This window comes from Cygnus atratus, chromosome 14 (assembly GCF_013377495.2).
Source record: "Cygnus atratus isolate AKBS03 ecotype Queensland, Australia chromosome 14, CAtr_DNAZoo_HiC_assembly, whole genome shotgun sequence".
NCBI classification, from domain to species: Eukaryota; Metazoa; Chordata; class Aves; order Anseriformes; family Anatidae; genus Cygnus; species Cygnus atratus.
Genome location: NC_066375.1, coordinates 8556497 through 8578205, shown reverse-complemented (window position 1 = coordinate 8578205; position 21709 = coordinate 8556497). Strand labels below are relative to the sequence as shown.

The 21709-nt window shown below is 36.5% G+C and overlaps 1 protein-coding gene across 5 annotated transcripts in view; it reads left to right on the top strand.

Annotated features, from left to right (window-relative positions):
- Positions 1-21709, top strand: part of EBF1 (EBF transcription factor 1) — a 273984-nt gene that overhangs the window by 249051 nt on the left and 3224 nt on the right. For 4 of the 5 annotated variants that reach the window (XM_035559572.2, XM_035559571.2, XM_035559574.2 and 1 more), the window contains exons 12-15: positions 10859-10924; positions 11526-11703; positions 13216-13395; positions 16123-16317. In XM_035559572.2, the coding sequence (XP_035415465.1) occupies positions 10859-10924; positions 11526-11703; positions 13216-13395; positions 16123-16317 (619 nt within the window). The remainder of the gene's footprint in view (positions 1-10858; positions 10925-11525; positions 11704-13215; positions 13396-16122; positions 16318-21709) is intronic. The other variant, XM_050713675.1, reaches the window with a different exon arrangement.

The following is a 21709-nucleotide window of genomic DNA, read 5'->3' as shown; positions in this document are numbered from 1 at the left end:
CAGTGGGTCTAATAAAAGATATTACCTCACCCTACAAAACTTGCCTCGGTTGTAACCACAGACCATTGTGACTTCAGCCAAACAGCTACCTGTTAAGGCTGTCTCTGATGAAGATGGGGGAGAGAGAATATTTTCCTAGAAAGTACGTTGTGAAGTTTAATTGGTTCCCATTAAAGTGGTGCTTTCAGATCTTTGAATGCAGGGCATTGCAGAAGTGTGAAGTAATGTCTATAATCTCACCTACTGTTTCCATTTCTAGCCTGGTTTTAGGTGTTAGGCAGTGGTTTACGTGGTGATGTAAAATGTGATTGCAGTGTATTTCTCACAACACAGTCCAATTGAGCAGCAGAAAAAGCATCCTCCTTACCATCATGATGCCATTTAGCAGAGTGCTGGAAGCAATAGGATGCCTGTTGTCGTAATTCTTCTAAGAAATAGAGAGTTTCACAATCTATACTTAACTGCTGACACTTGAAAACTCAAACATTTTGTTAAAATGAATCAAGCAGTAATGTTTCTTTTATGAGATCTCCTCACGGGAAGGGAAGGTTTGGCACCATTTGGAGATCAGGCTCAGTGATCCATCATAGCAAAGTCAGCTGTCCTGGCGCGTCTCATAGGTCAGTCGATCGAATCGGTGGCTCTTACAACTATATTATTGCTTATGGAACAGTAATTGAGACTCCATGGTTAAAAATTACCTGGTCTAATAGGCAGTGAACAATTTGCACTCAATACAATTATAAGCCAAATCATTCATTTCATAACACTTGGACTAATTTATTTGTTGACCTTTTAATATCCATAGCTCTTCAGTAGTATTAACTGCAACTCAGACAAAATCTCTTGTTCATTTTACTTTCATTGATTTTTTTTCCATTGAGGCAATAACCATTGTTTGAGTACAACCTTTTCTTTCTGTTGTAAAAGTCAATCATGTAACTTATGTTGATATAACTCAACTGGACTGAAATGTCCTCTAAGTACAATAGCATACAATCTCATGCTACTTGTATAAACACGGATATGCATTTTAGTTTTGTTTTAAGGAATGTTTTGGAATCTATTTCTGACTATAGATGACACTTCATATGCTTGCTGAGAAGAAAATGGAAACAAAACAGAAGTATTTTTTAAAGCAGCACCACATATATATTGCACATTTTTTTGTTCATATATGGGAGATCTAAGATACTGAAATTTTAGAATTTGTCTCAGTTCTTTTAGTTCTGTACGATGAGTTCTTTAGGATGAGTATTTACTAATTCTATAGTCGTAATTTCATCTGGACGTAGTATCTTGTATCTGGAAATCCTTGCATTTTACAGAATAGAGATGATTAATTTTTTCAGTGTGAGCTTTTGACGTATAAAATGTGTGCAAGAGTATTATTTTATAAACAGGAAAGAAATTTTATGAATGTTTTGGTAATCTGAATTTTCTTTCAGTTTTACAGCTTAAAACTAAGAGTTTTTGATGATCAAAACAGTTACTGAAATGTTAATGTGTTTTGAAAAATCAGTGGTGAATTTTGAAGCAATTCCATAAAGTATGTGGGTGAAGTAGAAATAGTAATCTTTTCACTCACCACTAAAAAGGAGCCATAGATAGTGTAAAGTGTACCAGCTTTTATATCATGGAAGTATACAGGAAAGGATATTCTTACCACCGTGAAATGTCAGATAAATTTAATTTTTTACATATACTCTTATTCAACATTTATACTCACTTTGGATAATTTTAGTTGACTTTTTAAGGACAAATATTTTTAAAAAAATAGTATCAGGAGAAAAATATCTTTTGTTTCTAATGAAAAAAAAAGTTGAATGCTTTTTAGCATATATGCTAGGAGGCACTTCAAGGAAGTAGTCTCTCTGAGCTAAAGCCTCTTTGTATAATAAAATATTGTAAGTTTTTTGAACACATAGTTATAAAATATAATTGTTACATATTTGGCATTTTATGCTTCCCTAGAAATTACCACTTGGTATCTACTCCTAATCTATGCTCTGTCTTTTCATTTCAATTGGGTCTGAAGTGGTCCTTCGTTGTAATGAGAATGCCCCTTTCAAGAGAATTCTTTTAATTATACCGATGATAAAATGTAAGTGAAAGTAGTCATTTCTAGAGGTTATGACTGAGCAGTGTTTTAACTGTAATACTAAAATCTACCTACATTATTTCAGTCTCTATTTCAACATTTTTATGCACTCTCTCTCCACAGAACATAGTGGAATATCATTGTAGGTCAGAATTTCAGTGTGTCTTATTTTTCAGTTTTCTTCCTGCTATTAAAAGTAACCTGAACTCTCAATTTCTAGCTACTATCACTTCCTACCTGAAGCACACAATTGAGAAAAATCTTCATTATTTGACAGGGTGACAGTTTCACAGATCTTAAAAATATTCTGTCATTTTTTTCAGTCTTCATTAAAGCAAAATGCAGAGGGATTGTTTAATTAATTTCATATAGGTGAGCATGTGTTTTTTACAGAAAATACATAGTTTGGTGTACTTATGGCAGATATTTATATGAGTAAAAGCACTAATAAAGAACAATTCCAAAAATGAAACAGACAAAACACATATATACAAGTTACACTTTAATTGCTAGATAGCTCTGCTGATTGAATTCAGATGACATTCTTGCCTTGCAATACCAAACATAATTATATATCTTTATAGATTTAAATGCAGTCAAGTGAATTATGCCACCCAATACATTCCAGATTTGACCTAATGGGAGAACAATTTAAAAGGGGTACAACTTGACCTGTGTTTGGAAATTCTTTGTGCATACAAATGGTAGGAAAAAGATATCAGCCTATTTGCTATGTAAAATGTTTTTCACTGTTACAAATACATAATTGGATATCTACATTGTACCACATACAAAATTGCAAGGCATGTTTAATCTTTTTTAATCCCCAGTATTCTCAGGAATTTTTCTAATTGGCACAAGAATATAATCTGCAGAATAAAGCTCCTGAAACAGCCTGTGCAGTATCTTTGAACGACAGTCTCAGAATTTAGTGTCTCTGTTCATTTTACCAAATTCTTTTTAAGTTTGCTTAAGTCCAGACCCTTCAAATAATTTAAAACATTCTTCTTCTTCCATAAGGGGACTTTGACAAGTTTCCAAAAATATATGGGTATAAAATGGTCAGGAGAAGACTGTGAGTAATAACTCTTTTTCTCCCTCTCTCTTTTTTTTTTTTTTCCTTGCAACTCTCATCTGCAGCTGTTTTCAAGAAACAGGAATGTTAATACTATGGAGAGCAGAGGAAGAACTATCACAAAATCTTATGTGTGCAAAAATAAAGACAAAAAAACCTAAACGCTCATTAAATTCAATAATGAACATCTGCTTCAAAGTAGTGTAGGTGCTGGCAGAAATGGTTTGGGGTAAATTTTCAAAAAGAAGTGCTTGAGGTTCCTATCTGAGATTGTGCATGTTTCTTTGTATGTTTTGCCCAGGGACTGCAGGTGGATGTGGCATAAAAGAAAAAATTAGCATGTGAAATATGCTTTTAGGTCACTGGGGCCAACCTTTGAATCAGATGGAAGAGAAGAATCTAATGCTCTCTATTGTTTGTTCATATGTTCATGGGTAAATCGGGAAACCTTTTTGTAACCTAGATAGATGGGAATAGTATGAGTCACTGTAAACTGGTAGGATGGAGGAACTTCTGTAAAGAAAGGTGTTGAAGAGTGTTTGTTAGCCACTGAATTGCCCTTAAGTGGACTTATCCATTCACGATCTAGTTTATAGATAATTGATTTTGCCTTCTAGTGATTCACTGGACCTGACAAACTGATCATAGTTTGAAAGAGGGGATTGCATAACTAAGGAAAACCATGTGCAGAAAAACTGGTCTTTGCATTGCTGGGTAAATGCTGCAACCTCTTGTACAGCATGAAAATGTGTTTCCTTTCATGCTCTTGCTATGTTTCATACTGAGGGGATCTGTCCTTAGATCCTCACAGTGTGAGCTTGCAAGATAACCCGTGGGAAATGCTATAGAGGATGCCAGAGAGTTACCATTTACTCAATTTCTTAATGAGAGTGTTAGTGAATCCCAAACATGACTGACATCTACCAGATACCAGTTGATGTGCTGTAGGATGTAAATAGATATGAGAAGAGAATGTAGTAATTTCTACCAATCTTGTTTTGTGGGCATGGCCTCATGGGTTAAAAACTGACAACTCTGAATAGTTCCATCTCTAAATGCTATAAATGCCTTTTTCTGGTGAATTTATCTGGGGAAATCCATACTGTAAACATATTTAGGAGAATCAAAAGTTCTGCAGCCATCTGAGGGATATAGTTGAGAGTCTTTATCAATCACCAATTGATAATTCAATCACCATTGGCTAAAGTCCCTAAAAGAGGGACACTTTTATAAACACTGGCAGAGTGATTTTAGTTCTGCTTATCAGCTTTCACACATCCACTCCTCTCTTTGACTTAGAGACCTAGTATTAGCAGAGAACTCCAGAGTTTTCAGCAAGAGAACTGTCCAAATTGCTTGCCAGATGCTTCAGTTGATGATAATATGGTGGGAGCATCCAGACTTTCAAATGTCAGTTTATCCAAAGGGTTATTCCAGTGCAACTATATTAATGCCAGTTTATTCCACGTTGCTGTGTATCTAGATGAGGTACACATCTGTGCCAGCTACTAATTCGGTTGCCATTGTTACATGCCCATCATTTATGGAAATGAAGACCAGCAGCATGAGTGGTGTGGATTAAAAAAGGAGGCTGATACTTTTTTGTGTGTGTCTAAGTACATCAAATTAACAGGAGGATAATAGGGGTAAGATGAGAGACTTGCAAGGACAGACTTACAGATGATCACCATCATTTTGTTCCTTCTTTTGTCATCAGTATTTCCAATGGAGATTTTTTGAGTAGGGTGTGTTTTCCTTATTGCTATGCATTTTTCACCTTTGTGGTTAAGAGGTGTTTTAATCATTGATTCTCAACATTTATGGCTAGATGCCTGCTCACATTTGCACATCAGTGTTTGTTCTTCCTGCTGCCTCATATAGGCTTTCTATATTTTATTTATAAGGTTGGCTCATTGTGGAGCAGGTGGTAAGGTCATGCATGACTGTTTTTAGTGCTGTAGAGTTAGGCTGTGATTTTCAGTCTGGGTGGAGGCTGATGAGACTACAATGGCTTGGAAAAGCTAAGGTTCTAGCTCCCACTGTAGACTTATTTTCTGGAAATTGCCATTGAAATTCAGTAACAGGACTGATTCAGTGCACTTCCATCCTATAGGCAGCGGTAAGCAGAAGCTTTCTTTTTTTTTTTTTTTTTTTTTTAATCCCTCAAGTGAGCTATGTTGTCTTTCTCTCTCATTTTGCTTCCTGTTGTTGTGATATGGTGTTTACTTCTTCAGTATGATTCAATTATAATATATGGAAACAATTCAGTTGTTTGTTTGGTAGAGAAGTTTTCATCTTTATGTGAGTACAAAAATCTTTTTAGTGAAATGGCCCTGCTATTTTATACTTCCCATGAAGCTGGCTTAGTTTGCTCAGTTTTACAGTAAATGGAGGATCTCTACATTTAGAATGTCTTTTATGAGTCTTTTATAAAAATATAATTGCTGCAAATGATACAATAATGCAATGCTCCCGTTTGATATGGAAAGATGGGAGGTGATAGGCAGGCTGAAACTCTTGTATACCAAGCTATATGACTGGCATTTTAGATCTGCGGCATCCTTCTAAATGGCTTTCTACCTAACGCTATCTTTGCCATTAGAATTAAAAAGATGTGTTCACAACTTTATCTTTACTGTTTTATTATTAATATTGTATAGTGCATATACAATTTCTAAATTTAAAACTTAGTTTTAGTACATATCCTATATTAGTATATAGAAAGTTTCACCCATTGAAAAACAAAGGAAAATTTTGAGCACAAAATATTTAATTTTTACTTGAACTTGCAGAACATGACCTTTGCAAGGTGAAGGAACTGGAGTCTGCTGTTCAGTATTTTGACTCTGTAGAAGAAGGTTTTTTGTTGCAAGTAGCCATGAGAGTAGGAAGTTAGAAGGCAGAGCCAGGAGGTCAGACATAAGAGTCAAGGAAGTATGAATGACATCATCATCCCTAAGTACCCTCTCAGAAGATGAATGAGCTCTCTCTTGTATTACAATGCTAAAGAGCATTAGAAGGTGATATGATATCTAGACAACACATAAGATAAATGCCTCACAGTCTGCTAGAACTGCTTCCCCCCCACGCCCTCCACAAGTACATAAATCCTTTGGTGGTCTCAATAATACAATATGTGGTTGATGAGTATTATATATTGTGGCCAGCTTTTTCTTGACAAAAATCATTTAGATTTAACAAGTACCTTGAACACTGTCCAATTTAGTTACCAAAGCTGAATAACTCATTATAACTCTAGATACCCTTTTGCTGACTAGACTCACAGCAGTGTTGGGACAAAAGTGGATATATTCACTAGACACCCTATTAAAAAAAAAAAAAAGGCAGATGTCAACAGCAGATTTTTTTAAAGCTGCCACAAAATTTGTTGATCATGATAGAACTTGACACAAAATGTGTCTGTCGTAATAAAACTTGAAATGAAAGTTTTATGATATTAATGAATTCCTACTAAAGAGAATGCATGTCACAAACAAAACATGCAAAGTCACTGTAATGTTGGTCCAGGGTACATTTAGTCAGAAGAGGATTTTATTTAAATTATGATCATCGTGCTTTAAAAGCACAGTCATTCTCGTATGCTTTATATAATCCTTCCTACAGTGATTTTGGAATATGCAAAGTCACAGCAGACTTTACTACCCCATCTCTTCTTCTTCTTCTCCTTTTTTTTTTTTTAATGTAAACATCCCTTACTATTTTCAGGAAGAAAATTTGATAGAAATAGTTCATTGCATTTTTGTTTCACAAAATAATAATAATAATAATAATAATAAAATCCATCAGTAGAAAATCAGCTTCAGCTTTGGAATAGAAATGGACTCTGGATCTGTGTTGTGTAGCTGTATGGAGGGCAGAGTTCTGATGCATCATATTTAATCTCTAAAGTAATATATTATAATTTTTAAAAGTAATATATAATGATAATTTAAATAATGTTTTAAATAATATATAATAATATTTTAAGTAATATTTTAAATAAAGTACTATATTATAATATTTTACTCTTTTCAATATTTGCTCAGTTTTTATTTTTATAGAAATAAAATGATGCTCATTTGAAAAAAATGCAAGACAAGAAGGCCCTCAAACTAAATGCTGCATAGTCCTTTATTCTAACCCGAAAGCTGTCAGACTTTTAATATTAGTAGAAGAGTGGATCTTTTTTGACAAATGCCCCCATAAATTAGATATTAGCTTTAGTCAAACTCTGTCTCTTCAGGAAATATTTCCACTTGCATATTCAATTGGAAGGACCTTACATGATGCCCACTTACTGCTATGAAAATCTATGTTTCCAGGATGAAGGCAAAGAGTAATTTCTGTGAACAAAAAAAAAAAAAAAAATCTGGAATAACAGACCTTGAGCTTGTGCAGAGATTTCTTTTTGTAGAATGTGAGTTTCACTCACTTTTTGACGTCTGTCTGCTTCTCTGTCCACCTATCTATCTGTTTATCACCATTGCAGTGGTAACATACAGTATCAATTGGATTTTAAAAGACATAGATCTTTTATATTAGCTGTCCTTTTTTATAATACCTTTTACAAATTTAATCAATGCATTTTAATATACTATATAGTTTAAGTGCAATATACAATAAATATTCAAGCTTCATCTTAAACATGCTCTAGCCTTTAAATTGTTAAAACTGCAGTGCCCTTTCAATCTACTTACATAATGTCATAAAATATACATTTCAAGGTAAATGAAGTCAGCTACTTCAATTTAGTCCCTCAAACTGGTAGTAAATGAGAGGTTAACACTATGGTGCCAAACCCATTATTGAGTAAATTTAGCACCTTGGACAGCTCTGTAAAATCTTTATTGCTTTCCTGACCTGCTCGTCATGTTCTGTCTATGTGTTCAGTGGCTCTCAGCTCTGATTGAAAGGCAATATATTAGATCCCGAACACAAACATGCTCGGGGGCTGCTTCACTGTGAGCGTAATGACATGGAGGTGAGAACAATTTTCTGGTCACCGCAATCCAAGCACCTTGCAAGGTCTGTTGCTCTAACTTATAGAGGACTTTGGGGGTTCCTTTGTATGTGAAGTCATAATGGTAGCTTCTACGGTAATTTAGGCAGAGCTGCAAAAGGTTTAAATGCATTCAGAAAACAAGAAGTTAATACCTTGAGCATGTCTGTAGTAGCATTTTATTGTGTATCTTTAAAGCTAGTTTGTGTCTGTAAGAACTACCGTCAGCTCTGGAATAGAAGATACCAGTATCTGACACAGGAGTTTTTGTGTAAAATCTACTTTGTATGATCTGAAAATGTCATAAACAAGAAATGCTTTTATTGTGTGAAAATATTGTTAGAGAAAGTATGAAACTCAAATTTACAGGCTATGAAGATATTGGAAAAAGATAACCATTGACTAGCTAGGAAAATTGAATGCTACTTGTCAAGCATACTTCAGTAAACCATCATGACAATTAGTTTTATTTACATACAGTATAATATTGCATCAAATAACTTCCAATATTTAGGAACTGCAATATATTTGATATCAGGTAGAGCAGCTGTAAGATTCCATGTAATTACCTCATTTTTTAACGTGGTCTTCAATCTCTTTTTAGATGCATTCTGAGATTTTTAGCTCAGCATTACATAAATAACTATGATTAGTTAGGTGGAGCAGAATCGACTATTTAAACTTCCTTTTTTTTTTTTTTTTTTAGTAATTTGGCATAATGACAGCTTAGGTTAACAATATTCCAAAGCAGTTTGTGGGCTCTGTATCACATTTTAATTTTGCATTAGTGAAATATATAGTGCAAACAATTTCTACTGAAGTGAAATAAATCCTAGTTTGCAAAGTCAAACACCTGTGTAGTAATTTTCCATCTACAATCATATTTGAAAAAGATAACATTTTTCAGAAACACTTCTCCAGTTTGTATCTTCAATATGAGGCAAAAAGGGCTACTTAGTGTTCAGATGACTCTGGTAAAGCAACAAGGATTGATTGTACCTGGATGTTGCTTGCAGTCTGCTTGTCCATGATTATACAGCTAGTGGTTGTGGTCAAGCTACGTGAAGGAAAAAAAAAAAAAAGAAAAAAAAAGAAAAGGCTGTAGCAAACTAACTCCTCAGAATCTGTTTCAATGTAGCGATTCAAAAATCTTTCGATTATATATTACATCTCACTTCATATGTGGAAAATAATTTAAATGTGTGTTCTGGGAGAGGGGTGTGCAGCAGAAGGCAAGCCTAAATGTTTACTGGGAGTACAAAAATCCTCCATCTCATTTTTGAATTTAGGACATTATATATGTCATAAGTAGTTACTGCAGTATGACAACTGTTTTATCTTATATTATAGAGAATTTAAAATTGAAAAAAATGCTAATATGCATCTAAAAGCTTGTCATTTGAAGAGTTGTTCAAGGATTTTTGAAGAGGTTATGGTGACAGCAAAATGAACGCAATTATATCTCTATTTTCTGATCAGACTCTACAGTATATGAAAATTGAGCATTACTGTTTCTTTTTGGTATAAAATATGGCTATTGTGTAAAATATTTTAACTCTAAAAGTTTAACTTTGTAGAAAACTGTAAAATACTCAGAACTGTTACTATTTTTGCAAGCTACCTACAGAAATATACCACGATGAATAACATCGTGTTAGTTCATTAGAGCATCATGCAGGGGCTGGCAATTACAAAAATATGGTGTTTTACTTAAAGGACAGTCTGGACTGTTTTTGATCAGGCAATTGGGAATCTGATAGGTGCCTTTAAAGAATATGAAAATAAAATTAGTCTGGGTTAATTCTGTAATGTTTTTTTGTTGTTTTTGTTTGTTTGTTTGTTTGTTTGTTTTTAACATTTTCTATCAGGATTCTTGATAGAGATTTTACCACACTTTAAAATGTAAGAACACAGGAAATGCTAGCATTACTTGAGTGCCCGTTTAAAATGCTGTACAAATAGGAACAAATAAGAAAATGGAGGGAGAAAAGAAAGAGGAATAAAAAGTTAATTTATGCCCCCAAATGAGAGCTATATCCAAGACTGCTCTAACTTCTGCTGTCCATGCTGGGATTTTTTTCAAGGAAACACTTCATGGCACTGGGCCATTCTCACATATTGCATGTATTTGTGTACGTGAATCCCACCCTGACCTGTCATATCAAGATACAAACCAAAGAAGTTGAAAGGTTACATTACCAGTATCATAGAACTGATTGGATATCTTCTGAACGTGGCCTGCTGGATAAGGTCACAATTCCTGCAGTATGCAATTAAGAAAAAAATAAACACATTGAAGGGATTCATAACATGCTCTGAATGACATTGATTGCAGTAATCTAGTAAATGACCTCAGGATTGTATTCTGCAATAAACCGATGAGTGGTTTATGGTGCAGATGGTAGAGACAATTGAGTGATGTATTTTATTTTGCAGCACCAATGATTCTCACCTTTTGACTTGATTAAGCGTGTGTGTGAATAGGATGAACTAGTGATTTAACACCATTGAGTGGTTGCTGAGTGTTGTTAAAATTAAGGTCTACGTGGTGGGAGGAAAAAAAAAACAACAAAACACAAAACACAGCGCAACTGATAGAACAATATAAAAGATTCTAATATTTGTTTTCCCCCACAAGGAGTTTATTGAACTCAGAGGAACACATCTGTTTTTATATTGACAGGAAGTAATACTTAAGAGGGCTGCTGATTTAGTAGAAGCACTCTATGGTATGCCACATAATAACCAGGTAAATGCATTCTACTTCAGCAATTCTAAAACATGGCTATTTCTTAGATGTATAGATAGATCAGGGGCTAAAGGTATATGATACTATAATGAGAGACAAGAATAAATACATAGGGCAATGCCATATCTGGAATGGGGTTTAGTTTGCTTGCTTTCTTTTTAAAGTATGTGAATTTAGTGCTTGCAAAAGCAACGTTATTAACCCTGGGGGCATTTGCCCACTGTCACCAGAGACTGTATAATATGGGCAATGATATGCATTACTTCTTGCCACCAGTGATGTTTCAGTCTTACCTTAAAGATATTTTAGCTTTAAGATGGAGTAAGCCTAGGCTTCAGTCCCATTCTGCCTATTTGTTTTGTTATACAGAAATGTGGCCACTGGGACTGAAGCTTCCAACTCTCTTACCACAGTTGTCAGGATTTATCATGAAGGAAGCAGATCTATAAGCATCAGCTATCAGTCAGCTAGCTGGTTTAGAAAGAAAAGCATCTAGTTTTTCCTTTGGATGGGGAAATGTTTTATTTTAGTACGTAAGTAAAGGTTTGTCAGAGTAGACTTGGTAACTCTTTTATTCTTTTTTACCCTTCTTGTCCCCTAGGAAATAATCCTGAAAAGAGCAGCAGATATCGCAGAAGCACTCTACAGTGTCCCCCGCAACCACAACCAGCTCCCCGCCCTTGCTAACACGTCAGTCCACGCAGGAATGATGGGAGTGAATTCCTTTAGTGGTCAACTAGCTGTCAATGTTTCCGAAGCCTCACAGGCCACCAATCAGGGTCAGGAGAAGACGCGTCTTCCTCTCTTTTTGAACCTTTTCTGATAGAAGTCAGGCAAACACACAGAGAAGTGAAAGAGTGATGGTTCAAAACTGAATGCAAGAAGTACATCCAGACAGACACCATTGCACCTGCATGCAGAAACTTCGAATTACTCAGTACTGTCATGAGATAGGGCTTTCTTTAGTGACTTCAGCCCCAGTTCCGGAAAAGCACTTATGCATGTATCAGATCACTTTCTGTCTGCTCAGAATAACACTTGCACTTGTGTTTAAATTTTGAAAAGAATTTCTATGAACCTGAATATGTACTTAAGCACGTACTTACATATTTTCCTGAATATGGATAACAGATGACCTCTGAGTCTGGGCCTTATATAGCCTTTCTTTATAACACAAAAGTATCACATCATTATTTTTTGATTTGGTTTTGCAAGAGACATTATATTGGCACTTTTTTTTTTTCAGAGTTTGAGATTTTTCTAAATTTTGAAAGTGGGCAAAAATAGAAATATTTACAAAGACATTTTCAGAGCTTCCCTCATTTTTAAAATAGAGCATTTTTCACTTTACATAAAATCAAATCAGTATTGTTTTAATTTCTATAGTTAAAAAAGTGACAAACATCTTTTTTAAAAAATCTTCGCATTTCTCACTCTCCTTTGCTCAGCTCCTTTTATTACAAAACTTAAAATCCATTTTAATGATAAAGTACTAGAAGGAGTCTGCTTTTCAGAAGGGCAGAAAAATTATTTTGCATTATACTAAAAAATAGAAATGATTTTCAGATCATAATATTTTATGGATGTACTATGCAATAGGAAGAGAAGTTTATATTTCACCTTCCAGGAGTGAAGATATATTTTGTATTCCTGTGCTTCTGGAAACAAATCCTCATTTTTGGGTATTTGGATATGAGTTTCTCCAAAGACCATTTCCAGAATTAGGTAGAAATTCAAATTTTAACTTGGAGCCAAATTTGGTCATTTTCTACCAACATAGTGATCAGACTAGGATAAGAAGACTTAGGATTTTCCACTACTTTGAGAAATTTACCCTGTGTTTTCTAAAGTGTGCTGTAGCATCTAATTTGAGATGCATTAAATGAGAGAAATCAGAAGACATTTAACAGAAATCACATGCTTTTAACGTACCTTAACTCAGTACGTACCGCTAACTTTGAAAGTATAGGCCATGTTTACTCCATCTCCTACAAACAGCTCTTTTAGAGCGAGTATTCCAAGAATACCCAATGGTCATCTTTCCTTGAAGGAACAGGTTGCCAGTGAAGGCTGTAGCCTTCCTCCTCCCTCTTTGAGTTCCCACATGCAATGACCGAGGCAGTGAGAGATCACAATTTGGGTTACTTGGTGGTAGCAGTGGTCAGTCCTGCCCCTCCCTGTGCACACAGTGGCTGTGTTAGTAGCCCCAAATTACTTGCTTGTAGCTGTTTGTTTAAGAAATTGCTCTTGGGCTAACACCAATTTCTAAATGTATTCCCTCCCCACAAAAGGTTTTACTCGCAACTCAAGCAGCGTGTCACCTCATGGCTATGTGCCAAGCACCACCCCTCAGCAGACAAATTATAACTCTGTCACAACAAGCATGAATGGCTATGGGAATGCTGGAATGTCAAATTTAGGCGGTTCTCCAACCTTCCTGAATGGATCTGCTGCCAATTCTCCCTATGCCAGTGAGTATTATATGATTCTTCTGTATTTGTACATTTTCATTACAAGGAGTTGGTGACTTTTCTGTAATACTCAATATTTAGTTTCTATTCTGAGCACTTGAAACAGAGCTTGGACCTTTCTCTCCTCCCCTTTCTCTCCCTCACTGACCTTTGAAGCACTTTGAAGACATTGGTGTTGCCAGCAATGTGTTTTTATATTTTGTTGTTATTATTTGGAAGTCTCATAAGGGCTGAAAAAGAAAAATGCTTCTCATGATTTGGGCTGATAGTTTCATAACTTACCTTGCACTCTGTAAATACGAAATGCTGTCTTCAACATTGCCAATTCTAGAAAGCAGGGATGGCATAATTGACTTAATTTCCATTGGAGTTGATCAAATATTATCAGTGCACACTTTTTGTTGCAGTGAGTATGGAAGGAGGCTAAGCATATTTGCTGCAGGAAAAATAGTGTTTCCAACAGTAAGATATGAAGGGCAGAAAAGTTTGCTATAATACTGGCACAGACTGACATTTCCATAAGCTGCATGATGATGTTTCCAAGATCTCTGAGCAAATAATGTGCTCATAACCTTTATACACATTAGGAATTACTATTGGGCCTAATCTCGATTGCTTATATGCCATTTGCTTTGTAACTAGTATATTGACTTCACTGAGAACTTAGTATTAGTAAAATGTGACAATGGCTCTTAGAGTTTGTATTTTAGTGACTGTACAGAGAATGTCATAAAGATTCAGGTCATACAAAACATATATCCCATGGCGTAAAGTGTTTATGTTCTACAGTCCCAGTTATAGAAATATTGATATGTAGGACTAACTTTCTGCATTATAATATTAAAGATGTTGTAACCCGTTTATATATATACATACCTACATACACATATATGTTTCTGTTGGTAAATGCCTATGAACCTTTCCTGCCACAGCTCAGTAGTCCCTATTCACATGAGAAAATGGAATGAATGGGACCTGCCCAATTCCTCTGACATTACTCATGTCGTATAACAGATTCCATAGACATCTGCAGAAAGCTACTAGCAGAATCAGGCCAGAAGGTCTTGTCATATAAAAAGGTTTATGGGCTGAGACCCTAGCATGGACAGGAGAAACAGTGCTGGACAAACCATAGTTTACACATCAAATCTTAAGTTTAGTGATGTAACAGCAATAATGAATGATTTTGAATTGTGTTGCTAGAGTTCAGAATTAAAAAGGAGTAGTAACTCTGATCGAAAAAATTATCTCCAAAGCTTCTTAGCTGCCACAAATTTAGAATAAAATATTTACCCATGTAACTAGTACTTATAACTTAAGAATTGCTAACCAGTTATTATTTTGTACTCTAATAATAATGTAACAAATAATGTTGCAGAGTACCTTACTTACTTATTAAGTTGAATTTACTGTCACAGAATTTGCACTCTCTGAATTCATAATGTAACATGATTGATGAGACATCTCTTTTTGGAAGCAGATGCCAGTGATGCATTTAAAATACTCAAGCAGTGTATAATTCCATATTTATGAACAAAGTCCTCTTTAGAATAGCACTTCACTTCCCAGCCCTGGTTCTTTATTCTAGTTATATTTTGGGAGGTTTTCTTGGTAGATCTGTCATTCTGCTAATGCCTAATCCATTGAATCAGAAAATGCTTCAATCATGACCTGAAAATTAAAAGGTGGCATTCTTAATTAAATCAATAAACTAATTGCTGTATAGTAGCAATTCAATTTAGGTGCTTTGATTGCTCTCCCTTAGCAAGTACTTCCAGACATAGAGTGACTTCAGACTAAGATTGTATCTGTCAGACTGTGAAACTTTGAACATTTAATTTCCATTAATTGATTTCCTCAGTGTTAACAAATATGATATCAGATTCTCAAAGAGGAACTTAAATAGGGTGATTTTTATCTACATAAATGCAAATAAAATAATAATGCAAAGCCCAGATGATATGAATTTTACTCTATAATACGTAATTATTCATAGCCCCATCTTCTATATATGCAGTTTCTAAACAGGACAGAGTGAAAACACAGGATTTACTAATTACATTTATTTATATATATTTTTTTTTTTAGTCAAAGAGGGGAAGTCAGCAATGCAGTCTGAAAATAAAAGGAGTTGGTTTTATTTTCATGAAAACACACTTAAAATCTCAATAATAAGTACATGAACGAAAGCTCTTTATTGCATCATATAGTAAAAAAAGATTTTAAGGGTGTCTCTACCTTCTGCAGGGTGTCTGAAACCCTGTAGGTCTTTCTGCACCCATCTTCCAGCAAGTACTGCTCAAAATGCTGTCTTTGGAGGCTGGTTAAAAACTTTCCACATTAAAAATTCCAGATCCAGATTTGTACTTTAACCACTCTCCTCACCCATCAGTTTTCTAATCCCTCAGTTACCTGCACAATCTGGATTCCTTCTTATTCATTTGTTCTGACCAGGGCAACGGCTGATGCCAAACCTTAGAATAATCGTTGCATTGACAGAGAATTAAGGGAGTCCTTGAGAGCACTTAGAGGGAAAAAAAAAAAAAGTGTGCTTCCTGCAGTGACCAATCACACTTTGTGAGCAACCAGAACTCCAACTGCAATAAAAGTCTTGGCCCTTTGAAATTAGACTTAGTACATCCAAGAAGCAGGATTAATTTGTTTCTACGGTAGTGCTGACTTTCTAATACTAAGGTATGCCTTTTGGGGGGTCTTATTTTCCTTTAGTTGTGCCATCAAGTCCAACAATGGCCTCCTCCACTAGCCTCCCCTCAAACTGTAGCAGTTCGTCTGGGATTTTCTCCTTCTCACCAGCCAACATGGTCTCAGCGGTGAAACAGAAGAGTGCTTTTGCGCCTGTTGTGAGACCGCAAACGTCTCCTCCTCCCACCTGCACCAGCACCAACGGCAACAGCCTGCAAGGTAAGTGAAACCAGCTCTGGAGCATAGAAGGCTGCTCTCAGAACCGTAAGTTCCCAGTGCCTTGCGAGGCTCTAAGCGACATTGAGTTTTCCAAGGGGAGAGGAGACAATGGAGGATCCCTGGTGGCCTCTGTCCTAAAGTTTCCTCCCCAAAAGAGTAACTGGACTCCACCGCCAGCCCACCTAGTACCTTGCAGGTGTTTGGCAACCACCCTACCTCTAACTCGACTAATACTGATGAATTGGGAGGCTGTGTCTCTTAAAGCACAGACCTACTGTTATGATAAAAACAAGTAATATTTCAGCTTACTAATACCATCCTTTTTCTTTCTTTCCTCTCTTATTCCCTGTTGTCGTCCATTATCAGACCAGTCTTTTGTGGACTCTAGCAAGTACTCCACTGCAGGGTCTCTCCAGGGGCTGGCCTTCTCCTGAAGTACGTCACTCAATCTTCCCTTCCTTTTTTTCCTTTGTCATAGTACACTTGTGCAGAGATCCTACTGAGAGCAAATAGACCGTTACAGAGCTTGGCACAAACCTTTGCCTTTCATAAATAGAAGACACATTACAAACCAACAGCAGCATTTTCCAATTTAACTCATATCAGGGCAAATATTAGTTAGCACTGATTAATGTACTTCTGTGCCAATTAATTTCCACAAATGATGCAGGGCATCTTTGAAAGCCTCTTCAAATGTTGGTAGTAAGGGGCTGCTCCTTTTCTACATCCCTTCCCCTCTTGTTACAAAGTATTCCAGCATTAGCACCTAAATCCATTCTGGAGCATTGATGCAGGGAGTGGCAGACAAAAGCTCGTCAAACTGAGGATGCTGCAAAGACCAGCACTGCCCATTTCATTGTTTGGTTCAGCCTGTTTTCCAACACTGTGCCTAAACCTTTCTGTATAATTACCTCACTGTGCATTAGTGTGCTGAGAGAGATGTTTTCATGCTCACTTAGACCAAGGAGTTTTCTTAAGCAGATGCAGCCAGCTGCCTCCAGCTGTGCCAGAGGTGGGAAAGATTTTGCGGTATGCATTGTGCTTCCCCCAGACCTGACGTCTATTTTCCTTTCCACGTGCCTGTGCAAATTATCCAAAGAGCACTGAGCAGGGAACAAATCCTTCATTTTTAAAGCTGTGTTCGGGAGGAGCTGCACAGAGCAGGGGGAGGATGGCTCCACAGACTCCACGTGTCACTCTACAGCCTCTGAAAAGATAGACACTGGGCTTGCAGGCATAATGCTGATAGCACTGTTACAGCTGAAAAATCTATATGCAGACAGAGCGCAAGGAGTTCATTCATAAAAGCTGGGATCCATTGTGACTGAAGGGAAGCATTGTCCTCAGTGCATTTTACACTGATGAATTGGAAGGATGAATCCTTGGAGATGTATGCATGCACACAAGCACACATGGAAATTGTGAAAATACTGGGAAAAGATAAACAGCACTTGGGTGCCTTCAGTAAGAATTGCTATAAATACAGACTGCATCAAGAGTCATACACAACAAAGTTTTCAGATGAGCTGTGGTGTTTAGAATACAAATTTTTATGTGTTTTAAAAATTCGGTACTGCTGACATGCTACAGATGTTCAAGGCAGCAGCTAAAAATGTTTTGCCTCTAAATTAAAAATAAAAAAGGAGGTAAGAGTTGACTGCCAGAAGCTTTTGAACATATTAATGTTTTTGTCATCTCTTCAACTTGTCCCAGTATGCAGTTGAGGTTAGAGAGAAAAAGCAAGTAACAGGAGAAGGTTTTTTCAAGCACTGTTTTTCCTTTCACAAGACACAGAATTCCCAGATTCCGCCTACTGGGTTATGGAAAACAATTATGGAATAAGCTGAGTGCCGGATGCAACTGGGGCTTGCTGATTGCCTCCTCATTATGTCACATCCAGATCTGTAATGCCCAGAAACCACACAGATCTGAGTGTTTCCCCTAATTTTTATTTAGCAATTCAGTTTTTATAATAGGAATGAGCCACCAAGAGATGGTTCATTTTTAGGTCATTGCTGAACTTCTTGGTGAGTTAAAGACATACAGCCTTTAGCCCCATGCCTTCTGACACCACCCGAGGCTTGTAATAATGACTCAGAAATGCACTGCCTGTTGTGCCTTATTGCTTAAATAAACAACCTTGTATAAGGAGGCTGTCTTATCTCTCTTGGGCTTCTGGATACATCAGAAAGCAATCAAGCTTTCCTTATGTAGCTCAGATATCAGCAGAACTCACTAAAACAACAGCTAGGCTTATCTGTTGTTCTCTTTGCCATGCAATTTTGTAAAACTCAAAATACATTATTTCTGTAATTTGTTAGTGGCAAATACAAATTAGTGTATGATAAAAGAAATAATGCCAATTGGTGAGAGTTTTTCTAGTCTCTGCCCTCTCTTTTTGGAGGTGTTGTGATCTCATACCTACAGTGTTTCCCACTGCTATCTCTGTTTTCAGGATCAATAACAAGCTACAGCTGAGAGAATTTGCATGACTAGATGTAGCACTTTTGGAATAAAAGTAGAGTGATATAAATGAAGACTTGGAAAGAATGGAAATATCAAGGCTTTTAGGCAGAAAAGAGATCATTTTGTCATTTGCCTTGTAATTTAATTCAGAATTTCAGAGCTCTTCAAAGGCAATAATGCTTTGAAAAAATGAGCTAAGATCTGCATCTGTACTGTTTACTTCCAATGGCAAAAGGTGCACGGCTGATATGTAGCTGTGGGAAAATATCTAAGTCATGAAGGGGGGAATTGCAGTTATGTCACCTTTGGTTGGGATCCTACAGAGTAGACAGCTATGTTGTCCCAAGAGAGAGGCAATTCTTGGCCACATTTTGGTGAAATTGATTTGGTTTTAATGAATCTTTTAGCTTGAGATTTTTTTGGTTGTTGTTGGAATAATATTTTGACATTTTCTGAAGTATATGCAATTTTTCTAAAGCAAAACAACATTTTGTTTTAAAGTTTCACTAAATTTGGAATTTAGAGGTATGAAAAGGACAACATGTTGAAGTAGTGTGAACAGAGGATTGATTAGCCATCTGATTCTGTTCAGTTGCACTCATCACATACAGGAAGACTCTATCCATTCCCATCTGCTTAACTCCTTACATATCTGAGCAGTAAAGGAAGGAGCACTGTTCTTGGCAGTGCTCTTCTCTGTGCTGTAACGTACTTCTCTGATGTCCAAGCACTGCTGTTCCACCTCAGTGTTCTACTAAGCAAGTGCCATCCTGAAATCTCCAAGTGCTTTTTTAATAGGGATAAAACTTATCCACAGGTAAGAAACAGAAGCAAATCAAATTACTCAATGTAATATAGTGAGCTAGAAGAACTGGGACCACAAGCTGTGACTCGAGTCCCTGCCCATGTCCCTTTCTTTCATTCATACAGGGAAAATTACACTCTCACCTTTAGCTGTGGGTGACTGCCTCATAGGACTGCCACAAGCATAATTACAGTCTTGTTGACTGTACCCATTGCTGTCATTGCCTATTTTATTGATGCCTTGGATGTCGGCAGATGTCCATGGACCAGGATCCATACCCTGGCCTACAGTGTAAGGATCCCAGGAGCAGAGCAGGGAGCAACTGAGTACCAAAACAGTGAGAGCATTGCCTGACTTGGGTTTGCTTCATTTTCAGTCACACGTAACAAGGGGAAAGCCTACTTGTGAGCATTCAGGGCTTGTTATGTGAGATGCTCTTGAAACAAAATCTTTTGGGATTTATTTGTTTATTTATTTTTAACAAAGCTGTTTTTGTTTCATCCAGTGTTGATAAAATTGGCAAGGAATCTTAAAAAAAAAAACAACAACAAAAAAAACCATCCTATGTCAGTAAATGCTATACAACTCACTTGAGTGTCTTCTTGTAGGGCATAAACAACTTAACTCACCTCTCTATCCCTTTTATCTTAATTTCCAGCACCTTGAAGAGCCCTTATGTGGAGTGAAAACAATCAGTATAACGATTCCATATAAAAATGTTGCGGAATAATAAATTCAGGAATCGAAATTCTGCTGTATACTTGCAACATGTCACCTCTGAGGATGGCCTGCTGCAAACATGTGGATGTGTTTTGCATTCTCGCCTTCTCCTCTCATTTTATTTCATTTAATCAGTGCAGTTTACTCGAGCTGTTCTCCCCTTGCTGATTAGACTTGTAATTCTTGCACATATGGTGGTGTTTGCGGAGAAAACATTTCCCTCCTCTCCCCCTCCAACCCCAAATCTGTGAGCCTTTTACTTTGGCTCTGTTCTTATCAAATAATTGCAGCTGTAATTAAAGCACAATGAATCAGCACCAGTCACAGGGTTGAGTTCTTCCTTAAGAAATTACATGTCCAGATGTCTGAGATGGCAGTCAGTTCTAGCATTTAAATAATGTGCCCATGAAGTGCCGCCAACCTGAAGGCGAATCTGTTTTATACCTTTTTGCAAATAACCATACAACTGGTGTTTTAAAGATGCATTGTTGTTACAGCTTTCATCATTAACTTACAGGACTACCTCCTGTAATGATGTGCTTGCTCACAGTGTGTCACTTGGACGCTCCAGACCAACCTGGAGGTCAAGCTAGGTGGAAGATTTTACCTAGTGACTTTTAATAAATGTCTCTTCTGTAAGAGAGGTGGTGGTTCCGTAGAAACTGAGGTTAGAAAGCTTATCAAAGGAATACTGATGATGCAATTTAGCCAACAAAAGAGAGGACATTCTAAATTAACATTAACGTACTGTTCATTTAATGTAGTTGGCGAAATATGCTACAAGTGTAATAAAACCATGAACTGCTGGTCTGCAAAGCCATCAGTTAGTTAAGGGCATATTTCTACTTCAACTTAAAAATGGATTTGAGGGCTTAAGTCCTTTTCTGAGCACCTGGAAATGCATACACAAGTCTCAGGGCTGAACAGCGAACTAGTAAGAGAAAACTGGCATAGGAAAACGAACCACTGTTACTCTGCCTAATGCAACACACACACTGCCAGATCTGTAACACTTGTGGCTTGTGGGACTTCAGCCATTTGCTCATATGTAGAGCAAGTACTTTTCTTTTTAAAAAATAATAGAATGTGTGGCAATGGCTGGGACAGGTTTAAGTCTTCTGAACATTTTGAGATTTTGAAACTAAAATCTGAAAATTAAGTTGGGGGATGATTCTCACATCAGGCGAACTGCATTTACTCTGCAAGGTCACTGATTTCAACAGAGCAATTTACAACATTTTCCAATCAGAATGAGGCTTCCTGGGATTAATGTGCATGTAGTTGTCTTTATTGCATCATACTTATATGTAAATTTAATTCACAGTATGGCCACGTATGTTGCTAGTAAATGTTTAAAAATGCTGAGGATTTTAAAAGTTGCTTCAGAATGCACAAAAGTAA